Source organism: Onychomys torridus, chromosome 11 (assembly GCF_903995425.1).
Source record: "Onychomys torridus chromosome 11, mOncTor1.1, whole genome shotgun sequence".
Taxonomy (NCBI): domain Eukaryota; kingdom Metazoa; phylum Chordata; class Mammalia; order Rodentia; family Cricetidae; genus Onychomys; species Onychomys torridus.
In genome coordinates this window covers 61,932,913-61,951,447 of record NC_050453.1, presented here as the reverse complement: position 1 = coordinate 61,951,447, position 18,535 = coordinate 61,932,913, and the positions used below count along the sequence as shown (strand labels likewise).

Genomic DNA, 18,535 nt, shown 5'->3' with positions numbered 1-18,535 from the left:
GAAAACCATGCCTTTACTTCATTTCCCCTCTCTCTCTTTGCTGGATCCCTAGAATAATTGGTAGGAGAATCAATTATTTCAGTTAAGAAGCATCTTTTGGGGTTATAGTTACAATACACACCTATATGATCCTAGCACACAAGGGGATAAGGCAGGGGGATTAAAGTTAGTGGTCAGCATGGGCACATAGCAATCCCTGCCTCAAAAACAAACAAACAAACACACAAACAAACAAACAAACATGACTGTGGGTGTTAAAAATCAGTAGGTAATGAATGGATGAAGAGAAATGATATTTACATACTCTCACAATATCCTCATAAGGCATATGTTAAAATACAAAGAAAAGCCACCCACTCTAAATAAGCAATCAAAATTACCACCACCAGAGATGGGCCAAATCTAGTCAATGCCTCCTGTTGTAATGTACTGCAAAGAATGCAGTATCATGTCTATGGTGTGATGCCAGAACTGTTTATCCTGAATCTAATCATGAGAAAACATTCTATAGAAAAAAAAGTGAGCGATACCTATAAATTACTGGCAACCAGTCTTCAAAAATATCAAAGTCATGAAACATAAAGACAGATAAAGGGATGGTCAGAGATCATTATAGAATTCATGAAAAAAATCTTAGGGAAATTAGCTAGGGGAAAGGGAAATAGCTTAGTGGCAGAGCCTAGTATTAATAAAAGGCTGGGTTTAATCACACACATTCACACACACACACACACACACACACACACACACACACACACACACTCAATAGATTAGAAAACTAAAAACTAGACAGACTATAATTTTTAGAAAAAGCTTTTATTTTATGTGTATGAGTGTTTTGCCTGCATGTATGCACGTGTACCACACGCATGCTTGGTGCTCTTAGCAGCCAAAAGAGGGCATTAGATTTCCCTCAACTGGAGCTACAGATGGCTGTGAGTTTCCATGTGGGTGCTGGGAACCAAACCAGACTCCTCTGCAAGAACAACAAGGGCTCTTGAAGGCTAAGCTGTCTCCCTCGCCCCCTAGTCCCACTGAAAGCTGACAGGAAAACTGGACTAGGACCCATAGTGGCAGATCAGATCTTCTTCATTCATAAACTACAACGGCTCCTTTCCTCCAAACTAACCATCACCATAGCAAGCACATAGACAAAACTGTCTGGACCACGTATGGTGCTTCAAACTCACTAAAATGAAGGTAATCACTAGGGAGCACGCCCTTCAATTACCTATTTCATTCAGGATGAAATTGAACATGGTATGACTTCAAGCCCTGGCCTAACTAAGACACTTGACTGCATGTATCTTGTGAGGAGTGTGCCACCAGAATATACTTGTCTTAAGTAGAAAGGCATGATTTTCTACCCAAGAAAAAGTGGGAGGCTGGCTGTCCTATAGATCTAGGAGGAGGATGAGGCAGCGACTCCATAGCCTAGAGTTACCTGGTCAGAAGCAACAGACTCAGATCACATCCCTAAATCTAACACGTGGATACACCCACCTAGTGGGTCAGAAATCACCTGCTCTGATTACAACACCCCTTTTCATCTTTCCTACCCAAAAGAGGATATACACTGGTAAACTTAATAATGCCATAGGGTACAATTAATTTCCACTCCCACTCTTCATATATTATTTCATAAAGGGGATTAGAAAGGTAGTATCAAACTCCACTGGGCTCTAGCCTGAAACTGAATGTTCAGAATGCAATAGGGAAAACCTGAGTTTATAAATGCTTGAAAGACCTATGAGGGCTAGGGAGCAGGGGTTAAGTCTTTTATTGTTGGGTAGCAATGACTATAAAATTACTTTAAAAGCCCTGCTAAGATTTGACATGAATCCAACAGACAGTTTTGAAGCAAGATTTAAACAAAGTGATCCTGAATACTTGATGTTTCCAAAAAGCATATGTAGTTTATTGGTGAAGTGTTCTGTATTTAATGGATAGCTAATGTAAAAATTTTATTCCTCAATCAGGGTTTTTTAAATTAAAAAATTTAAATAATCTAGAAAAAGAAATCTACATTTAAATAACACTTATTTTCCAAAGTAATTTTATTCCTGTGTCCTTATTATCCTCCTCATACAATCTCCAGGAGCCAAAGTGAGCAAGAAGGTTGATTCTTGTTCAGTTCACATTGGAAGTATAGGAAGGTAGAATTATTGTTTAAAACTTACAAGAAGATAATGATAGTTGAAAGGAGGGAAAAACCACCTAAAGCTTACATCACTTTCTACTATCTTAAGTGAAAAAGAAAAGGAGAAAAAAGTCCTTAAGATTTTAGAGGAAGTTGTGCTAAGTACCAGTTTGTAAAGATTTCAAACTCAAGTCAAATGTTACCTGTTCAGATCCCATTCTTCTGACCCTTCATGGTACCCAGCATGTCTTAGGTTGTGAAGTTCCGTTTGTCCATTTAACATGTTCTTTCCTCTTTTCTAATCTTCAGCCTTTACTTTGAACACCCACTTTCTGGTTTCAACACCCATTTTATATAGTTTGTTTTCAAATCTTCCTTCCAGCTTCTGCCCTCACAAATGCTTCCTTTTCCCATATCTGAAATGGAACTCAGGAAGTGTGGCATTAAGTCCTGGAGTGAGTTTTAAACAGAATTAGAAGACCTGGGAGATTTGGTTCTATCTTTACAACTACCTGAATGACCCGAGGCAGGTCACTTTTTGGCTCTCAGAGTCTTTACTAATTACAAGGTTGGATTAGAATGAGTGGCTGTCCCACATATTTTCCTATGTGGGACATGAAAATACAGGAAGTCCAACTTCCCTTTGCTCAAGCCAAAATGCTAGGAGCCATCTTTAACTTCTTTTTCTCCTGTATCACATTCAATTTAGCAGCAAATTCTGTTGGCTCCATCTTTAAGACACATCCTCAAAGCTAATTTAACCACTTCCCAGTGTCACCATAGTCACCAGGTTGCTTTAATCTCTCTTTTCTAACCTGAACTACATGCAGAGATCTCCTTCACTCATCTTCTCTCCCTGTGTGTTTCCCCCTCAGTCCTTTAGACTCAGAAGCAAGCCACTGGGGTGTACCAGCTTCCTGCTACATCCCACCAAACCTCTGGTCCTATCTCATGCTCTGCACACATTCTCCCTACAGTATCTCTAACAGACAAGCACATTCCCAACTTACAGAGTTGATATGTGCCATTTTATCTACTAGAAATACCTTTCTCAAAGAGTTTAACAGCAATATTCATAATTTTCTCCAAGAATCCGTTCAAATACCAGCTTAGCGATGAGATCTTTCTTGGCCACCCTATATAAAATAGCAATATTCCTAGAACCTATGGGCAAATAGCCCCATTTTATCATGTCATCACACACATACACACACACACACACACACACACACACACACACACACACACACTTTCTGATGGTGTTTTTCCAACTAGAACACAAGCTCCACGAAGACAAGGACTTTCTGTCATTTTCTGGTGCCAGCTCAGTGCTTAGAACACAGGAGATACATTACAAGTATCTTTAAATGAAGTGAACTTGAACTACTTTCCTGCATGCCCCCTCAGGCACATCTACCATATCTTGCTCTGTCTCTTAGTAGATCTCATTGTCTCAGTTTCCAATAACTTGCTGAGTTACTGTAACAGGATTCCCAATAGTTTCTTCCATTCTAAACTAAGTGCAATAGTGACACCAATATGACTTGACAATATGGTTTTCAAATTTTCATTGTTCTACCTAACATGGCCAATGTTTCTCCTAGACTATATATACTTCAAATTCTCTGAACTCCACCCAAAGCTCTTCACACTCATGCTCCAAAGTCTCTCCACATATTTTCCCACTGCGTGCCAAAAGACAGCCTTGGTGCTGTCAGATCAGTCTCAAGGATGGCATTTCTATTACAGACAAAAAAATTAGGACAGGAAGTTGAAATCAGATAATATGGTAACATTTGAAAAATATTTCCATCAGCTAAGAAGTAGATGGATAATTGAGAATCCTGGAAGTGGGTAATTAAAGGACTGAAAAGCTCAGAATTTCTCTCTAATGGATCTTACCTGGCTCACCTTTCATGAATCTGTTCACTTTCCTAGTTCCTATAGACAACAAATTATAAATTGCAATTCAAGAAACTGCTGTCTTCAGTAACTATCAGAAGTCCAGGACCTATCTATGTAGCCAAGAAGTGAAGACCTTAACCTCTACAGCATTTTTATAGTGTCAATCTGGAAACTGAGCAACTGTAGACAATCACACAATACCATGAAATTGGACAGAATCAACAAGTTGTGGTTAATTATGCTTCTGGATTTAAATAAAGCATTTAAAAAATATTTACTTGTTTATGTTAAGTCCCCAAAAGAAGGGTCAGGTAGGCCATGTAATTTTTCTTGCCTTGAGAACGCTAAGGCCTAGAAACGCCACTAATCAGAGTAACAAAAGAGAGAATGCGCCCCTTCTTCTCTTCACCCTTAAGACAGACAACAAACGGGAAACAAGGTAATGGGAAGAGGCAGGACAGGAACGGATGGGATGCTACCATGGGTGCAAGGACTGCCTTATTCTGGCTTTGGAGAAGAGATGATTAAAGCTCCATGTTGGATTGCTTAGTTTGTCTACTTTATTTCCTTACGTGATAACAATGCTGTTAGAAAAGATTAACTTAGAGATGCAAAGCCCACTCCAGCTGGAGGAAGGTACACAATGTACATTAGTCCAGGAACACACCCAGATACCATTTGGTCATAACAGTTCTGTACAGCAATTTCCTCCCAGGTTTTTTTACTGACTCCTGTGACATTCTAGAAAGAACAAATAAAGATATGAGTGCTTTTCTTCAGTTTAATGAGAAATTGATTCCCAGCATGGTGACAACTATACTGAGCTGGCCAGGGCCCAGGCGCAGGCAAAGCTTTGAAACCATTCTTACCTAAGATCAAAGAAAACAACCAATGAAGAAAAAGAAAGGTTAAAAAAAATATTCTTTTGCTTCCCACTAAATGGAAGTAGGGCAATACTAAATGAAACTGTAGGCTACCTAATAACCTTAAAAACAAGTCACTCCCTAAAGATATAATATTTAAGATATCATATTCTGTATATTTAAGGGATGGTCCAACAGAGTCAAGGCAACAGAGATGTAAGAATCAGAAGAACATATGAGGACACCAAGGGAAACAGAATGCTACACAGTTATAAAAAGTGATGTTTTTTAAAGGTTGCAGTGATATAGAAAAAAGATGTTTACTAAAGATGTTAAATAAGAAAATGTGCAAAATTTTCTTGCATATTTCTTGCACACAATATGGACATCATATAATCCTCATTTTCTACAAAATACATAGGAAAAATTGAAAGAAAAGATATATTGTTCATAATGATTCCAAATAATTATTACTTCCTATGTATTGCTATTTCCTCTCAGTGTCTTATCATGTAGCTCAGTCTGGCCTCAACTCACTACGTAGCCTACACTAGCCCTGAACTTGTAGCAACCCTCCTATACTCAGCCTCCTAAGTGCTGAGATTACAGGTGTGGATCCAGCTACATGTACTACTTCTACAACAGAAATCAAAACAAACCTACAAACAAAAGGCCGCTAAGCTGCAGGGCTGGTTTGTCTATTTCAAAATGAAATAAAAAACAAACCCAGAAAAAAATGTTCCTGGGATTTAACAGTTACTGCCTGGCTAACTAAGGGCTCAGAAATCATGAAAAAGCATGCTTCTAGGTTCCTATGGTGTGGTCTTTCAAAGCTGGAATTTCAGTGCAGATAATTAAAATAAATCAGTATCTGGATGCTTAATTCTGGATAAATGTTGAAGAAAGCTGGTTGTACAAATAATATATAGAGCATAGTGGGGAAAGAAAGAAAGAAAAAATAAAGCAGTATAGTTAGAGTTTTCCTGCCTGGCCCAGTCAGGACAAATCTCTCTTACCTGCCAGTCGCACAGTTGCTCAGACCCACACAGTTGCTCAGACCCAAACAAGTAAACACACAGAAACTTATATTGCTTACAAACTGTATTGCTGTGGCAGGCTTCTTTGTATCTACTACTTCTATCTTAAATTAACCCATTTCTGTTAGTCTATACTTTGCCACATGGCTTGTGGCTTACCAGTGTCTTTGCATGTTGTTTCTCATGGCGGCATCTGGCAGTGTCTGTTTCCACCCAGCGTTCTACCTCCCAGAATTCTCTTCTCTCTTGTCCCGCCTATACTTCCTGCCTGGCCACTGGCCAATCAGAACTTTATTTACACAGAGCGCTATCCACAGCAAAGCAGTGGCACATCCCTGAAATCCTAGCATCTAGGAGGCAGAGGCATGGGGCTCTTGCGGTCACTTGGACTACACACCAAGTTCAAGGCCTATCTTGGTGATACACTGAGACCCTGTCTGAGGGAAGAAGGGAGGTAGAGGAGATCAAAGAAAGGTCTGACAGGAAAAACTCGGGGGCCAGAAAGAGTTGTTACCAAAGAAGATATAAAAGTGGAAAACTGAAGATTCTGTTTCAGAAGAAGGAAAAAATGAAGTTCTATTTTCATTAAAAAAAATCATGCTCAGACATGCTGGGAGAATTTCAAAGGATTACTCCTGACCAAGATAAATTGGAGAATCAAAAGAAGCTAGTTCTGAAGAAGGGAGATGAAATCAAGAGTGCTGCCTCTCTCTGGACAAGCTGAGCAAGAAGTAACACAATGGAAAGGCTGGCCTGATAACAGCATCAAATGTATGACTTCAGGACCCACAAGCCAGGATTCCATGCACACAAGGCAGCAGAGCATGATGGTGTGAAGAAATGACTCAGAGGATGCTGTCTGCTTAAGCTTGAATCACAATTTGCCTGTTGGCCAGATGTATAACCTTGAAGGAATTGCCTAACCCCTCTGCCTATGTTCATTTATAAACAAAGATGACAAAGGCAGTACTCACTTCAAAGGCCTGCTGTGTTGATGAAACGGGCTACCCATAAATACTCAGCAATGTCCCTGGACATGGCTAGCACTCATTTAGTATTAGTTATAACTATGATTATTTTCGTTACTGCTGTGAAACTTGTAATAAAAAATATTGGTACCAAGTCGGCTTGCATACCATTAGTACATTTTTACAAACCAATATCTGTTCGCTTGGTGATGCCTGATATTAATAATCCTCTCCTTTTCTCAGAATATAAGAGACACAGAGATGGTAAATTATAACATGAATAATTATCAGTTGATATTTAAACAACTTGATTTAAATGGCTGAACTACCACTCAACATTCCTGTGAGATATATATACACATATATATCATCTTTTAGATACCTTTTATTTCATGTGAGAAAAAATGTTACTGCAAAATTGAGGGTTTATATTATGAATGCTTATGGAGTGTCAAATTATCAATACCAGTGAGTTAACTAGGTATTTCCTATTGTGATTCAACATGAAGTAACTGATACAACAAACACTATACATTTTAAATAAGCTAGGCATGATGGCATAAGCCTATAATCAAAGCAGCTATGAGGTCAAGGCAAGAAGATCTCAAGTTCCAAGCCAGCCTGGGCTTCACAGACTCTGACACTCACAGACTCAGTTTCACTTGCCTGCCTCCCTCCCTCCTCCCTTTTCCCCTCCCTCCCTCCTCCCTTCCTCCCGCTCATTCTCTGTGTCCCTTCTCACTATAATAATAATAATTATTATAGTAATAATAATATAAAACTTCATTTAGGTTTTTAGAACCAACTTCCAACATATGGGCAGAAGCCAAGCAACAGTAAATTTTACAGGATAACTGCCATAAATTAATGTCACTAAAAAAGAACAGCATTATACTAAGGATTTTTCCTGATTTCTTATAATGTACATATACTGTAACACAGAAAACGATAAAAAAAAGGAAGAGGAAAAGGGGGAAAACAGTAGAGAAATGAAAGGAATGAGAGGAGAGAGGGAGCAGCAGGCTCTGGTCTGAATTCGTTGTCTGAAAGCCTGGCTTGTGATCAGGTGCAAAAGTCCATTTTTAAAGTTATTATCTAAGTTCTGAAACTGAGGCTGGCAGTATGCTGTAGAAGAAATGGCATGGGAGTTCACATTTCAATGTAACTTCACCCTGGTCTTACAAGAGTATTTTATCAATGAGAATTTTAATTTCTTAGCTACACATTAGGAAGAAAAATGCCAATATAATATCCATAGCAATATTATTAATACTAGTTTCAAAGTAGAACCTACCACAATGCCATCAATAGCAGAACAGTTAAACCTAGAAGTCCCAGTCTCAGGAGCTGCTCAGCTCCAAGCAAACTGGGACAGCTGTCCATCTCAAGGACTGCCCATGGTAAGGAAGATACAGAGACAGAATGTAGAGCTGAAAACCTGCCAAGTTAGAGGTCCTTGATAAACGTTGTGGGCTTGCTATGGAAACCCGAGAAAGTCCATGCATTCAACATACAGACTATGTCCATGACTAAGAATAAAAGCAAAAGATATCCACCACAGGAAAACAGAAAACCAAGTCCCCACAAGTTCAAAGTAACTAACTGGTTAATTTTATTGCCTTCTAGAACAAAGTTTAATACTTCAGAGAAGATAAGCACACCAGTGTATAAATGGTAGTGACCAGGAGACAAAAGAAAAGAGAAGGGAAGGGAAGGGAAGGGAAGGGAAGGGAAGGGAAGGGAAGGGAAGGGAAGGGAAGGGAAGGGAAGGAGCATTGACATTGTTGAAAGAACAGTGCTGGAAGACTTCCTTTATACAAATGAAGAGGCAAATGCTTTGGTTTTGTCAGAAGCCAGGCAGGCCTTCAGGAGCTAATGACTAGAATGGGCAAAAGAGGTGTTTGTAAAACTTCACTGGGCTGCAGCTTTTGAATATATATTCCTTAAGTATTTAATACTTCCACGAGAAGACAAAAGGATTATAGCAAATACCCATTTACTCTACCGAGGGGTATTCAGACCACCACATCACATTTATGTAAGTTTGTGGAGTTCTAAGTGTGATGAAATGCCCTTTATGATCCTAGGGGCAAATCATCTACTGCACTGGGTTCAAGCTAGTTCTTCTTACCTAGCTTAATGTTGTTTACAGGAATCACTAACATATTTAGTGTTAGGGCGACTGACAAGGCTGTACTTAGACACTTGTTTTCTGGCATCTACACCCTGCACTTTAATGTGCTTCTTCAAATTCACTTATTCTTTTAGTTCCTGAAAATTGATTTACCTTAAAATGTTTTATATCTAGCACTGTGAGCTCCTTCAGAAAGAGAAGCTAGATACCAAAGAATTAAAACATCAAAAAGGCAAACGTAAGCAAAAGACTTCAACTACCTAAGTCTAAAATAATCCTGGACCACCCAGAGAAATACCTCTAGGGACAGTACAGAGATGCTGTTCAGTGTCACCGAAAACAAAGCTAAGAACACCACGAAGAGCACTAGCTTCAAGCTTCCTGTGTGTCTGCTTTGGTGGCAAACCAGACCCCTTTCTCAGCAGACACATCTTTGAAGTAGCCAACAGCCTTCCTCCACGCCCTACTCACATCATTTCAGCTTTACAAATTTATTTGTTTCTCCAAAGACAATCTCTTCATCAGAAACAAGAGAATAAAGTTCTAGTAATCACAACAAATACTGTTTTGTGTTTGGTGTGTGTGTGTGTGTGTGTGTGTGTGTGTGTGTGTGTGTGTGTGTGTATGTGTGTACTACCAAGAAGATAAACTACAACTGGTGTAGCTGCTACAAAGCATCATAATACGCTCTTAGTGACCATGCTGTAATGAGGCGGAAATTCAGTCACTAACAGATCCTGTGTTCAGTGGAGGGTAGGTGATGGAGGAGATGGACAGGAGGATTAAATCACTCACCTATTCTTCCAAAGTCATCTCCATGTTAAACCCTTTCTCAGAGAGGCAGAATACAGGGCCATAACCTTTAGAAACTGTTCTTTTCCCATTCATCCAATCAACAGTTCAGTCATACCTTAGTGTCTTCAGGGCACTAGTTGAGGATAACAAAATCCAATGATGCTCAAGACTCTTACAAAGTAGCACTGTATTTGTATACAACCTACCTGCATTTATATCTCGTTTATACTATAACCCATTCCCAAAGGATTTATATTACCTGACACAATGTAATGTTATGTAAGCAGTTGTTACATGATTTAGGAAAATAATGACAAGAAAAAAAATCTTACACATGTACAATACACATGTTCACTTTTCCCAAATATTTTTAGTCTGCAGTTAAAAATGTAAATAGAGAAGGCCAGTTACACCTGCTAGAGATATTGATCAATGTATATACAAATATGGATCAGTTCTCCTATTATTATTTATGATAATAACACTATAGAAAATACCTCTTATAATTATCTTCTCTCAGCATACATAGGAAATTAGATTACCATCTAAGGGACAACATGTACTACTTTTAATTTTAGATCTCTTTTACTACCAACCCTATTTCTTTGGTAGGCTAGCTAACTTTATGTCAACTTGACACAAGCTAGAGTCATCTGAGAAGGGGGAACTTCAAGAGAAAATACCCCTACCAGACTGGCCTGCAGAGAAGCTTTTGGGGGTATTTTCTTGATTCTTTTTTTCCCCTTGAGACAGGGTTTATCTGTGTAGAAGCACTGGCTGTCCTGGAACTCACTCTATAGACCAGGCTTGAATTCAAAGATCTGCCTGTCTCTGTCTTCTGAGTGCTGGGATTAAAGGCACACGCCAGCACCCGGCTCTTGATTGATTTTTTTTAAAATATGGAATGGGTTTAGCTCACTGTGGGTGGTTCTGGACTGTATAGGAAAGAAGGCTGAGCAAGCTATGAGGAGCAAAAACCAGAAAGTAGGCAGCACTCCTCCATGGCCTGTGCATCAGTTCCTGTAACCAGGTTCCTGTCCTCACTTCCCTTCCCATGCCTCCAAGTTACTTTTGGTCATGGTGTTTTATTTATCACAGCAATTGAAAATTGAGCCAAGCTAGTTGGTGCCAACAGTCAGTCATAGTAATTCTCTTGTAACCAGAGTACTGTGCCAGCAGGGTTACTTTTGCCTTTATGGCTCTCAGCAGGAATCTGTGTCTGCACTTTCTAGTATCTAGCCCTACCTCCTGACCTCCTCCCACACTAGAAACAGTGGTACAGCACTTTCTCTCTGTGACTCTTTATCACATGGCCTTCTTCTCTCCTAACTGTAATCTCCCTCTCATAAGGACATTCCTGATTACATTTAGAGTTCACCTGAACACTCAAGCATACATTCCTCATCATAAAATCCTTAACTTAAAATACCAGAAGCTGTTATGAATATCCAGGTACAGGACTGATGTGGACATATGCCTTTATTTCTCTTGAGTAAATGATTAGAAATATCTGGAACTGCCACATCAAGGTGGTGAGTATATAATATTTGAGAAGCTATAAACCTATTTTCCAAAGTGATTATCATTAATTCACACTCTTAGAAGCAACACAAGATGTCTACACATCCTTAGCAGTACTTGATATTGTCAACTGTTTTCATTTTAAGCATTTTAGGCAATTGATAGCATATGTCCTAATGATTCTAATACGTATATCCTTGATGGTAGATGATACTGAACATCTTTTCATATTGTGATTGGTCATTTATTTATCTTTATTAGAAAAATGCTTACTAAGAAGTCTTGCCTATTTAAAAATTTTTAGGTAGCATGTCTTCTTATTACTGAGTTTAGTGTTTTTATTCTCCATTCTGATATGTCTTCATCAGATATATGTTTCTATAATTTGAATATGCCCCTTAAAGTTCATGTGCTTAATCTTCAATGTAGTAATGATGAGAGGTGATTAAACTAATGGATCAATGTCTTTATCATGGGAGTGGGTTAGTTATTTCAGGATTAAGTTTCTGATAAAGGGATGAAAATAAATCTACCTCTTTTTCTCTCTCTGCTCCATCATTAACATCATGCTTTCACCATGTTATGACACTCTAAGAAATAGCACACATCTGTAATCCCAGCACTCAGGAGGCAGAGGTAGGCAGATCTCTGTGAGTTCGAGGCCAGCCTGGCCAGGCCAGCCAGGACTGTTACACAGAGAAACCCTGTCTCAAAAAAACCAAAAATAAACAACAACAACAACAACAAACACCACCACCCCCCCACAAAAAAAAAAAAAAAGGAAGAAAAGAAAAAAAGGAAGGAGGCCCTTGTTAGAGGCAATCCCCTGGGAAATTCACCTCCAGAACTGTCTAAAAATAAACCTCTATTCTGAATAAATTATTCAGCCTCCGCTATTGTGTTAGCACTGCAATGTTTTCTTCCAGTCTGTGGCTTCTCATTTTCTTTAAAATATCTTTTCAAAAAGTCCATGACGATGAAATCTGACTTACCACTTTTTCCTCTTACACCTCATGCTTTTTAATATTCTAAGATATCTTTGTCTATTCAAGGTCACAAAGATTTCCTTAAAATTCCCCCAAGCAACTTTTGTGCACAGGCAAAGTTGAGAACTACTAGTCTGTGGGGAATGTGACCTAGCTTTCTTAATTTAACCTGAGTTTCTGCCAGAGAAAATTAGAGCACTAAAAGTAAATTAGGAATATAGTTAACCAGAAAAACAAGGGTACAATCAAGAGCTGTAGGACTGTCTGAACTGACCAGCCTCCAAGCGTGTCTGTCAAAGGCTAGAATAAATGAGTTGAAAAAAAGCAGAGTTAGAGGAGCTTCTAGTGTCATCCACAAGGTGAATTCAAGGAGGAAGCCAACAGGATTGTCCTCCCATCTGTGGGAAGCAGTGCCCCACATTTACTAAAGTTTAACTGATAAAATGGGAAAAATTACTCCTCTTCCATGTGTGGGCGAGAGTCACCATTTTTGAAGCCACTTAAATAAATGAAGGTGGCAGTAATAATATTTATCCAAACTTTGCTTCCAACAGGGGTCAGACAGACTGAGCTTTCATTACATGGAAGAGATGTCAGGAGCACCAAATGGACTCAAGTTTCCCTAGAATACTAGACAAAGTGGGTCTGTTTCTTAGCTGTGGACAGGAGGCTACTTTCTAGATGTTATATTTAGCTTAAAGGAATCTCCAACACAGCTTCATGAAAAATATATAGTATGTCCCAGTAGATATAACCACAAACCAGAGGGCCAGCAGGGCGTATCCCTTAAGAGAGTTCAGCAACATAGACATGCCAATTGTGTAGCCAAACTGACCACCCCAAACTAGTTGAATTAGCTACGAGCCAGATTCTTGGGCATACCTCACATTTAATGAGTCTTTCTTTCCTGCTTGCTAGCACTTCTACACCTGGGGAGAAAAACATGCTGCCTATTTCACAACTCTGAACTGCTTTCCCACATCAGGTAAGAGGAACAATAGAGTTAATGTTTTTGGGAGGTTTGTGTGCAGAAAAAAATGGTAGTTCTACTCTCTAGGTGACTTTGTAGATTGGATGGCAATGAGGAAGGCCTCTTCCTTGCACACCATAGCTGCAGCTTCCCAAGAGAGCATGCAGATGAAAACACCAGATCCAGATGACAGGACTAAAATTCCAGCCTTGCTGCATTTTTTGCTTAATGTCTTTTGGCCTTAGTTTCCTCTTTTATAAAAGAGATAATAATAGTAACTACAAATACACTATAAGGATTAAAGGTGATAATGTATATGAAAATGTTTAGCATAATACTTGGCACATATGGATTTAAAAAGCTGACTTTTCTTATCATAACCTTTGTCACTAAATTATAGACTAACATAAAACACAGGCATCCACAGTAAAATCAGAAATAAAAGTACCTTTTCTGAAGTCCATGTCTCTGAAAAAGGGATTTTGTTTTTGCTACTAGATACAAATTTACTAATAAAACAAAAGATACCATTTACACTACAGTTCCAGTTTGCTGTCTCTTGGTTGCTGGTCACAGCAGGAGCCTCTGAAATGATGCATCATTCTTCAACAGAGGTGGCCTTTCTACTGTGTGAGTCAGCTCTCTCTATACTCACACTTCACTTGTGTTTGTCTTTATTGTGTCTACAATTTACCTTTCAAATTTTAACAGAAGTTACCCAACAACCAGAAGAAATCTCTTGTGTAGGACCAAAGGTACCATGGGGATCTATAACCCAAACTGGTTTGTTGGGGGTTGTTGGTTTGTTTTCTAACTTTAGGGAACTGGAGCACATAGTGAAGTCCAGGTCTTGAGCTCAGTTTCTCTAAGTTAATAGCAGCTCGAGCATGAGAAAGGTCTTTGGATAAGGCCCCCTCCCCAGCAGCATAAAGCTACATAAGACAGAAAGGGTGCCCAGACACATTTCTTTGGTGTCTTATCTGGTTTCTATATCTTTATCAGTGAAGTACTAATTCTTCAGGTTCAATAGACTCTAAATACGATGGTGGGAAACTGGGATTTGAAAAATGTGTTTTTGCCTAGAACTAGAAAGCAGAAAGGCTCTCATCCAATTCAAACAAAATGAATCTTTTCTTACTTATTGGCCAACTTGCTAGAGGGTTCTTAGTACTCATTGGGGCCCCAAGGGGAAGAAAAAAGAGATTACTCACCTTTTAGAATAGTAAACATTGGCTATTCAATAATTCTATTTATATCTCTAATTAGTAATCACATATTGAAACACAAGTTATAACAACCAAGAAACAGTCTTAGGAGCTGCATTTATACAATACTGTAATATACTTAAGGACAATAATGAGAGAAACTAGGCCCAAGTCTGTAATACTCTATGATTCTATTCATACAAAGTATGAATCCATGCACAAACAAAGTTTGCTGTTAGAAATCAGGGCTGTGGCTGCTCCTAGGACTTCAGAAGTTGGGAAAGGAAGGTGGGGCTTTTGGAATACTGAAATGTTCTGATTTCTGACCAGGGAACTGGTTACATAGGTCTATTCTGTTTATGAAAATATACTGAGCTACAAACTTACTATATGTTTATTTTTCTTCTATTACAAGTGGTTCTCAACCTCGGGGTTGAATGACCTTTTCACAGGGGTGGCCTAAGACCATCAGAAAATACAGATATTTACATTATGATTCATAACAGTAGCAAAATTACAGTTATGAAGTAACAACGAAAATAATTTTATAGTTGGGGTCACTAGAACATGAGGAACTATATTAAAGGGTAGCAGCGTCAGGAAAAACCACTGTTCTATGAAGTATCATAAACAATCTTGAGAAGTAAATTCTTCCTTACATTATCAGTGTAAGAATACAGCTTACAGAGGTCAACTCTGAGGTCTTGGTTAGTAATGGCATTAATGGAAGGATTTTTCCTTCTAGAGGTGCATGCCCCAGGTCTCTGGTGAAATGTAGATGGGTACTTGAGAAGGCAGGAATGCTAATGTTTTGATATCTGGCTATGGCTACCACAGACTTCTCTGAGATGTGGAGAGGCTACAAATCTCTCTCAGCTTATTCCTCTCTGTGGTGATGTAATGAAAAACATCCCCTAGATTTGGACATTGGAGTACTGGACCCAGCTGCTGGTGCTACTGGAGACGATTAGGTGCTACAGCCTTGCTGAAGGAACTAGTCATTGGGGTGTGCTTTGAGAGCACAGCCTCACTCCACTTCCGGTTCACTCTCTGCTTCACACTTGCGTTAGAGATGTGAGCTCTCAGCTTCCTGCTCCTCTGCTACCCCGGCCTCTACTGTCATGCTTCTCCACCTTGATGGACTCTCACTGCTCTAGAGCCATGTGTCTAATACGCTCTTCTTTCTATGAGGTGCCTTTGGTCACACTGTTTTATTAGACGAGGAACTAATTTACTCGAAGGCTAGAAGAAAAGGAAGCCAATAGACTGCCTGGGTTAGGTAAACACTTCTCATGGAAGTACTGTTCTCAAAAGGACAGAGAAAATGGGGGCAGAAACTACCAGTTTTGCAGGGCTGTCTAAGATAGTCCAAGCAGGTGTCAAGGACACAAAGAGCACAAGAGATCACAGCCGAGAGTCCATTTAAAAAGTGATTTCAGTCATACAGACACGTATTACTGTGTGTTACAGAGAAACTCAGATTAGTAATAAGTAAACTAGAGCAGATGCTAGAAACCACAGAGATGGTAGGAAGCGCCCCCAAGAGCAGGGTCACAACAGACTGTCAGTGAGCATTGAGAGGAGTTATCTTTCCCTCTTTTTCAGATGTTGTACCCTCAATACCTCACCTCTAACACAGAGAATGCCCCTTCATAGATGCAGTTAAGTACACACAATAGTACTCAGTCCTTTGTTCAGGCCAATAAAAATGGAAGAAATCCTGCACTAATTCCAAGTCTAATCAAATCTGAAACATTTTCCAATATTAATAACTAGGAAATTGATTAAGAGCTATAACTACATCAATGACAATTCTGATTATTAGATTTTTCTCACTTAGTTTCTAATCATAATACTGGATGTTGTCATCTAGAAACTGGTGAATATATCTGTACATCTTGTATAGCTGTATATATCCTCTACCTGTGACATTCACTTTCTGGAAATTCTCTGGGGAATGTCAGACATGGCATATGTGGTGGTATGAATAGAATGGCCCTCATAAGCTCATAGATTTGAATGCTTGATCATTAGGGAGTGGTACTATTTGAGTGGGATTAGGAAGTGTGATTTTGCTGGAGTAGATGTGGCCTTGTCAGAGGAAGTGTGCCACTAGGATTTTAAAAGACCAAGCCAGTCCCAGTCTCTTTCTTTTCCTGACTGTGAATTCAGATGTAGGACTCTCAGCTACTTCCCCAGCACCATGTCTGCCTGCATGCAACCATGCTCACAGATGAAAATGGACTAAATCTCTGAAACTGAAAGCAAGCTCCAGTGAAATACTTCCTTTTATAAATGTTGCTGTAGCATTGTGTCCCTTCACAGCACTAGAACACTGACAAAGACTACTATTATGTTCATGGTAGTAGTCAGCTACCATTTATAATCAAGCCTCATGAAAGAATGACTCCACTGAGCGCTTAAGAAAGGGGGTTAATGAGTTCCTAAGAGGCGAGTACCAGCACTAACAAAAATATCTTAAGGTTATGACAATTATTTTCAGTTTTTCTTTGGTCAAACTGCTCAATCTATATGCAATAAATTGAGGTAACAATTAAGTTTCAGCAAGCAGTAAGGTGTCCATGCTGAGAATAACCAAATCCTTGAGTCCACCTCACTAAGACAGAACTTGGAAAGAAAACTAAATTCAAAATATAAACATATAGGAATTGGTAAGTGAAGTACATGAGGAAAACATGGCATAACACTAAAGAGCCCTAAGTCCAAGAGTTTTGCAAGGCACAAAGGAAGCTGCCAGAACAGTATCTGTATACAAAGCTGAGGGATAATGGTGCTGGTCCATGGCTGTGTCTTCCCAGGATTATCAATTCAGCTTAGAAGGTTAAAAAGTTTGCCACTTCAAACATTCTTTTCCTTTATGACTATGAGGTATAGTATGGTCAATGGGAAACCTGTTAAGTGAAAGAAAATATCCTTTCTTTTATTACAAAGTCATGCCACCGTTCCAGCCAAAAACCTTTGTGACTAGGAACATCTATCCATATACCTTTTTAAAGAGTCTTCCTGAGTCCTCACTGACTTGAACAAATCGAGGAATTATATTATTCAGGTAGATGTCACTCAGGGTGGTATGATCCCTGCTCTCCCGCTTCACTTGGTTTAAGAGGAGGTTCCAGCAGTTTACTGGAGAGAGAACATTCTGGTCCTTCCTGAAGAGAAATGGAAGAAAAAAAAATTAGTATTAGTAAGCAGGCAGGGCCAGCAACTATGATAACAGTCCATGTCACAAAAATCACAGTAACCAAATCAGAAGCAGAAACAAAGATACCTTCCCTAAAGCCTACTGCTATGGTTTGAATGTGAAATGCTCCCTGCCCAGGCACATGTATTTTAGGGGAGACTGGGCTTAGCTGGAAGAAGAGGGTCACTGTGGGAGTGAGCCTTCATGGCTATAGGCCAATTCATTTGAATGGTTAGAAGACTGAAGCCACAGGAATTGTCATTCTCTCACACCATCAAAGAGCAAGAGGAACTCAGAGACCCGCCTTTCTGTATTGTCTGACTAGGATACATCAGACCATCTCTCCATAGACCACATCTTAGAGCTTAGGTCTTCTGGCTTATCCTTAGCATCAGAGACAAAGTTAAAGAGCTTATCTATCAGAGGGGCTGAAGAGATGGCTCAGTGGTTAAGAGACTGGCTGCTCTTGCAGAGGACCTGGGTTCAGTTCCCAGCATCCACATTATATAGTTCACAACCACTCTTAACTGGCTCTAGGAGATCTGATCCCTCTTCTCACATCCATGGGCACCCTGTACTCATGTATAGAAACCCATACATGTACACATACACAAAATTAAAAATAAATTTTAAAAAATGATCTTATTAGAGACAAAAAAATCTCTAGAATACTACAGACTAAAACTTCTACAAGTCTGCCCACAGTAGGATTCCATAAAAACAACACTGAAGATATCTGCCATGAAAAATTCACAGAAGACAAAATTCACACAAGAACACAAAGGTGTGTGGGTTTTGTTTTGTTTTGT

General features: G+C 39.2%; 1 protein-coding gene across 8 annotated transcripts in view; it reads right to left on the bottom strand.

Annotated features, from left to right (window-relative positions):
• The window catches only part of Srgap2 (SLIT-ROBO Rho GTPase activating protein 2), a 221,896-nt gene that overhangs the window by 88,657 nt on the left and 114,704 nt on the right, over positions 1-18,535 (bottom strand). For all 8 annotated transcript variants that reach the window (XM_036202869.1, XM_036202871.1, XM_036202876.1 and 5 more), the window contains exon 4: positions 17,532-17,694. In XM_036202869.1, coding sequence (XP_036058762.1) covers positions 17,532-17,694 — 163 coding nt within the window. The remainder of the gene's footprint in view (positions 1-17,531; positions 17,695-18,535) is intronic.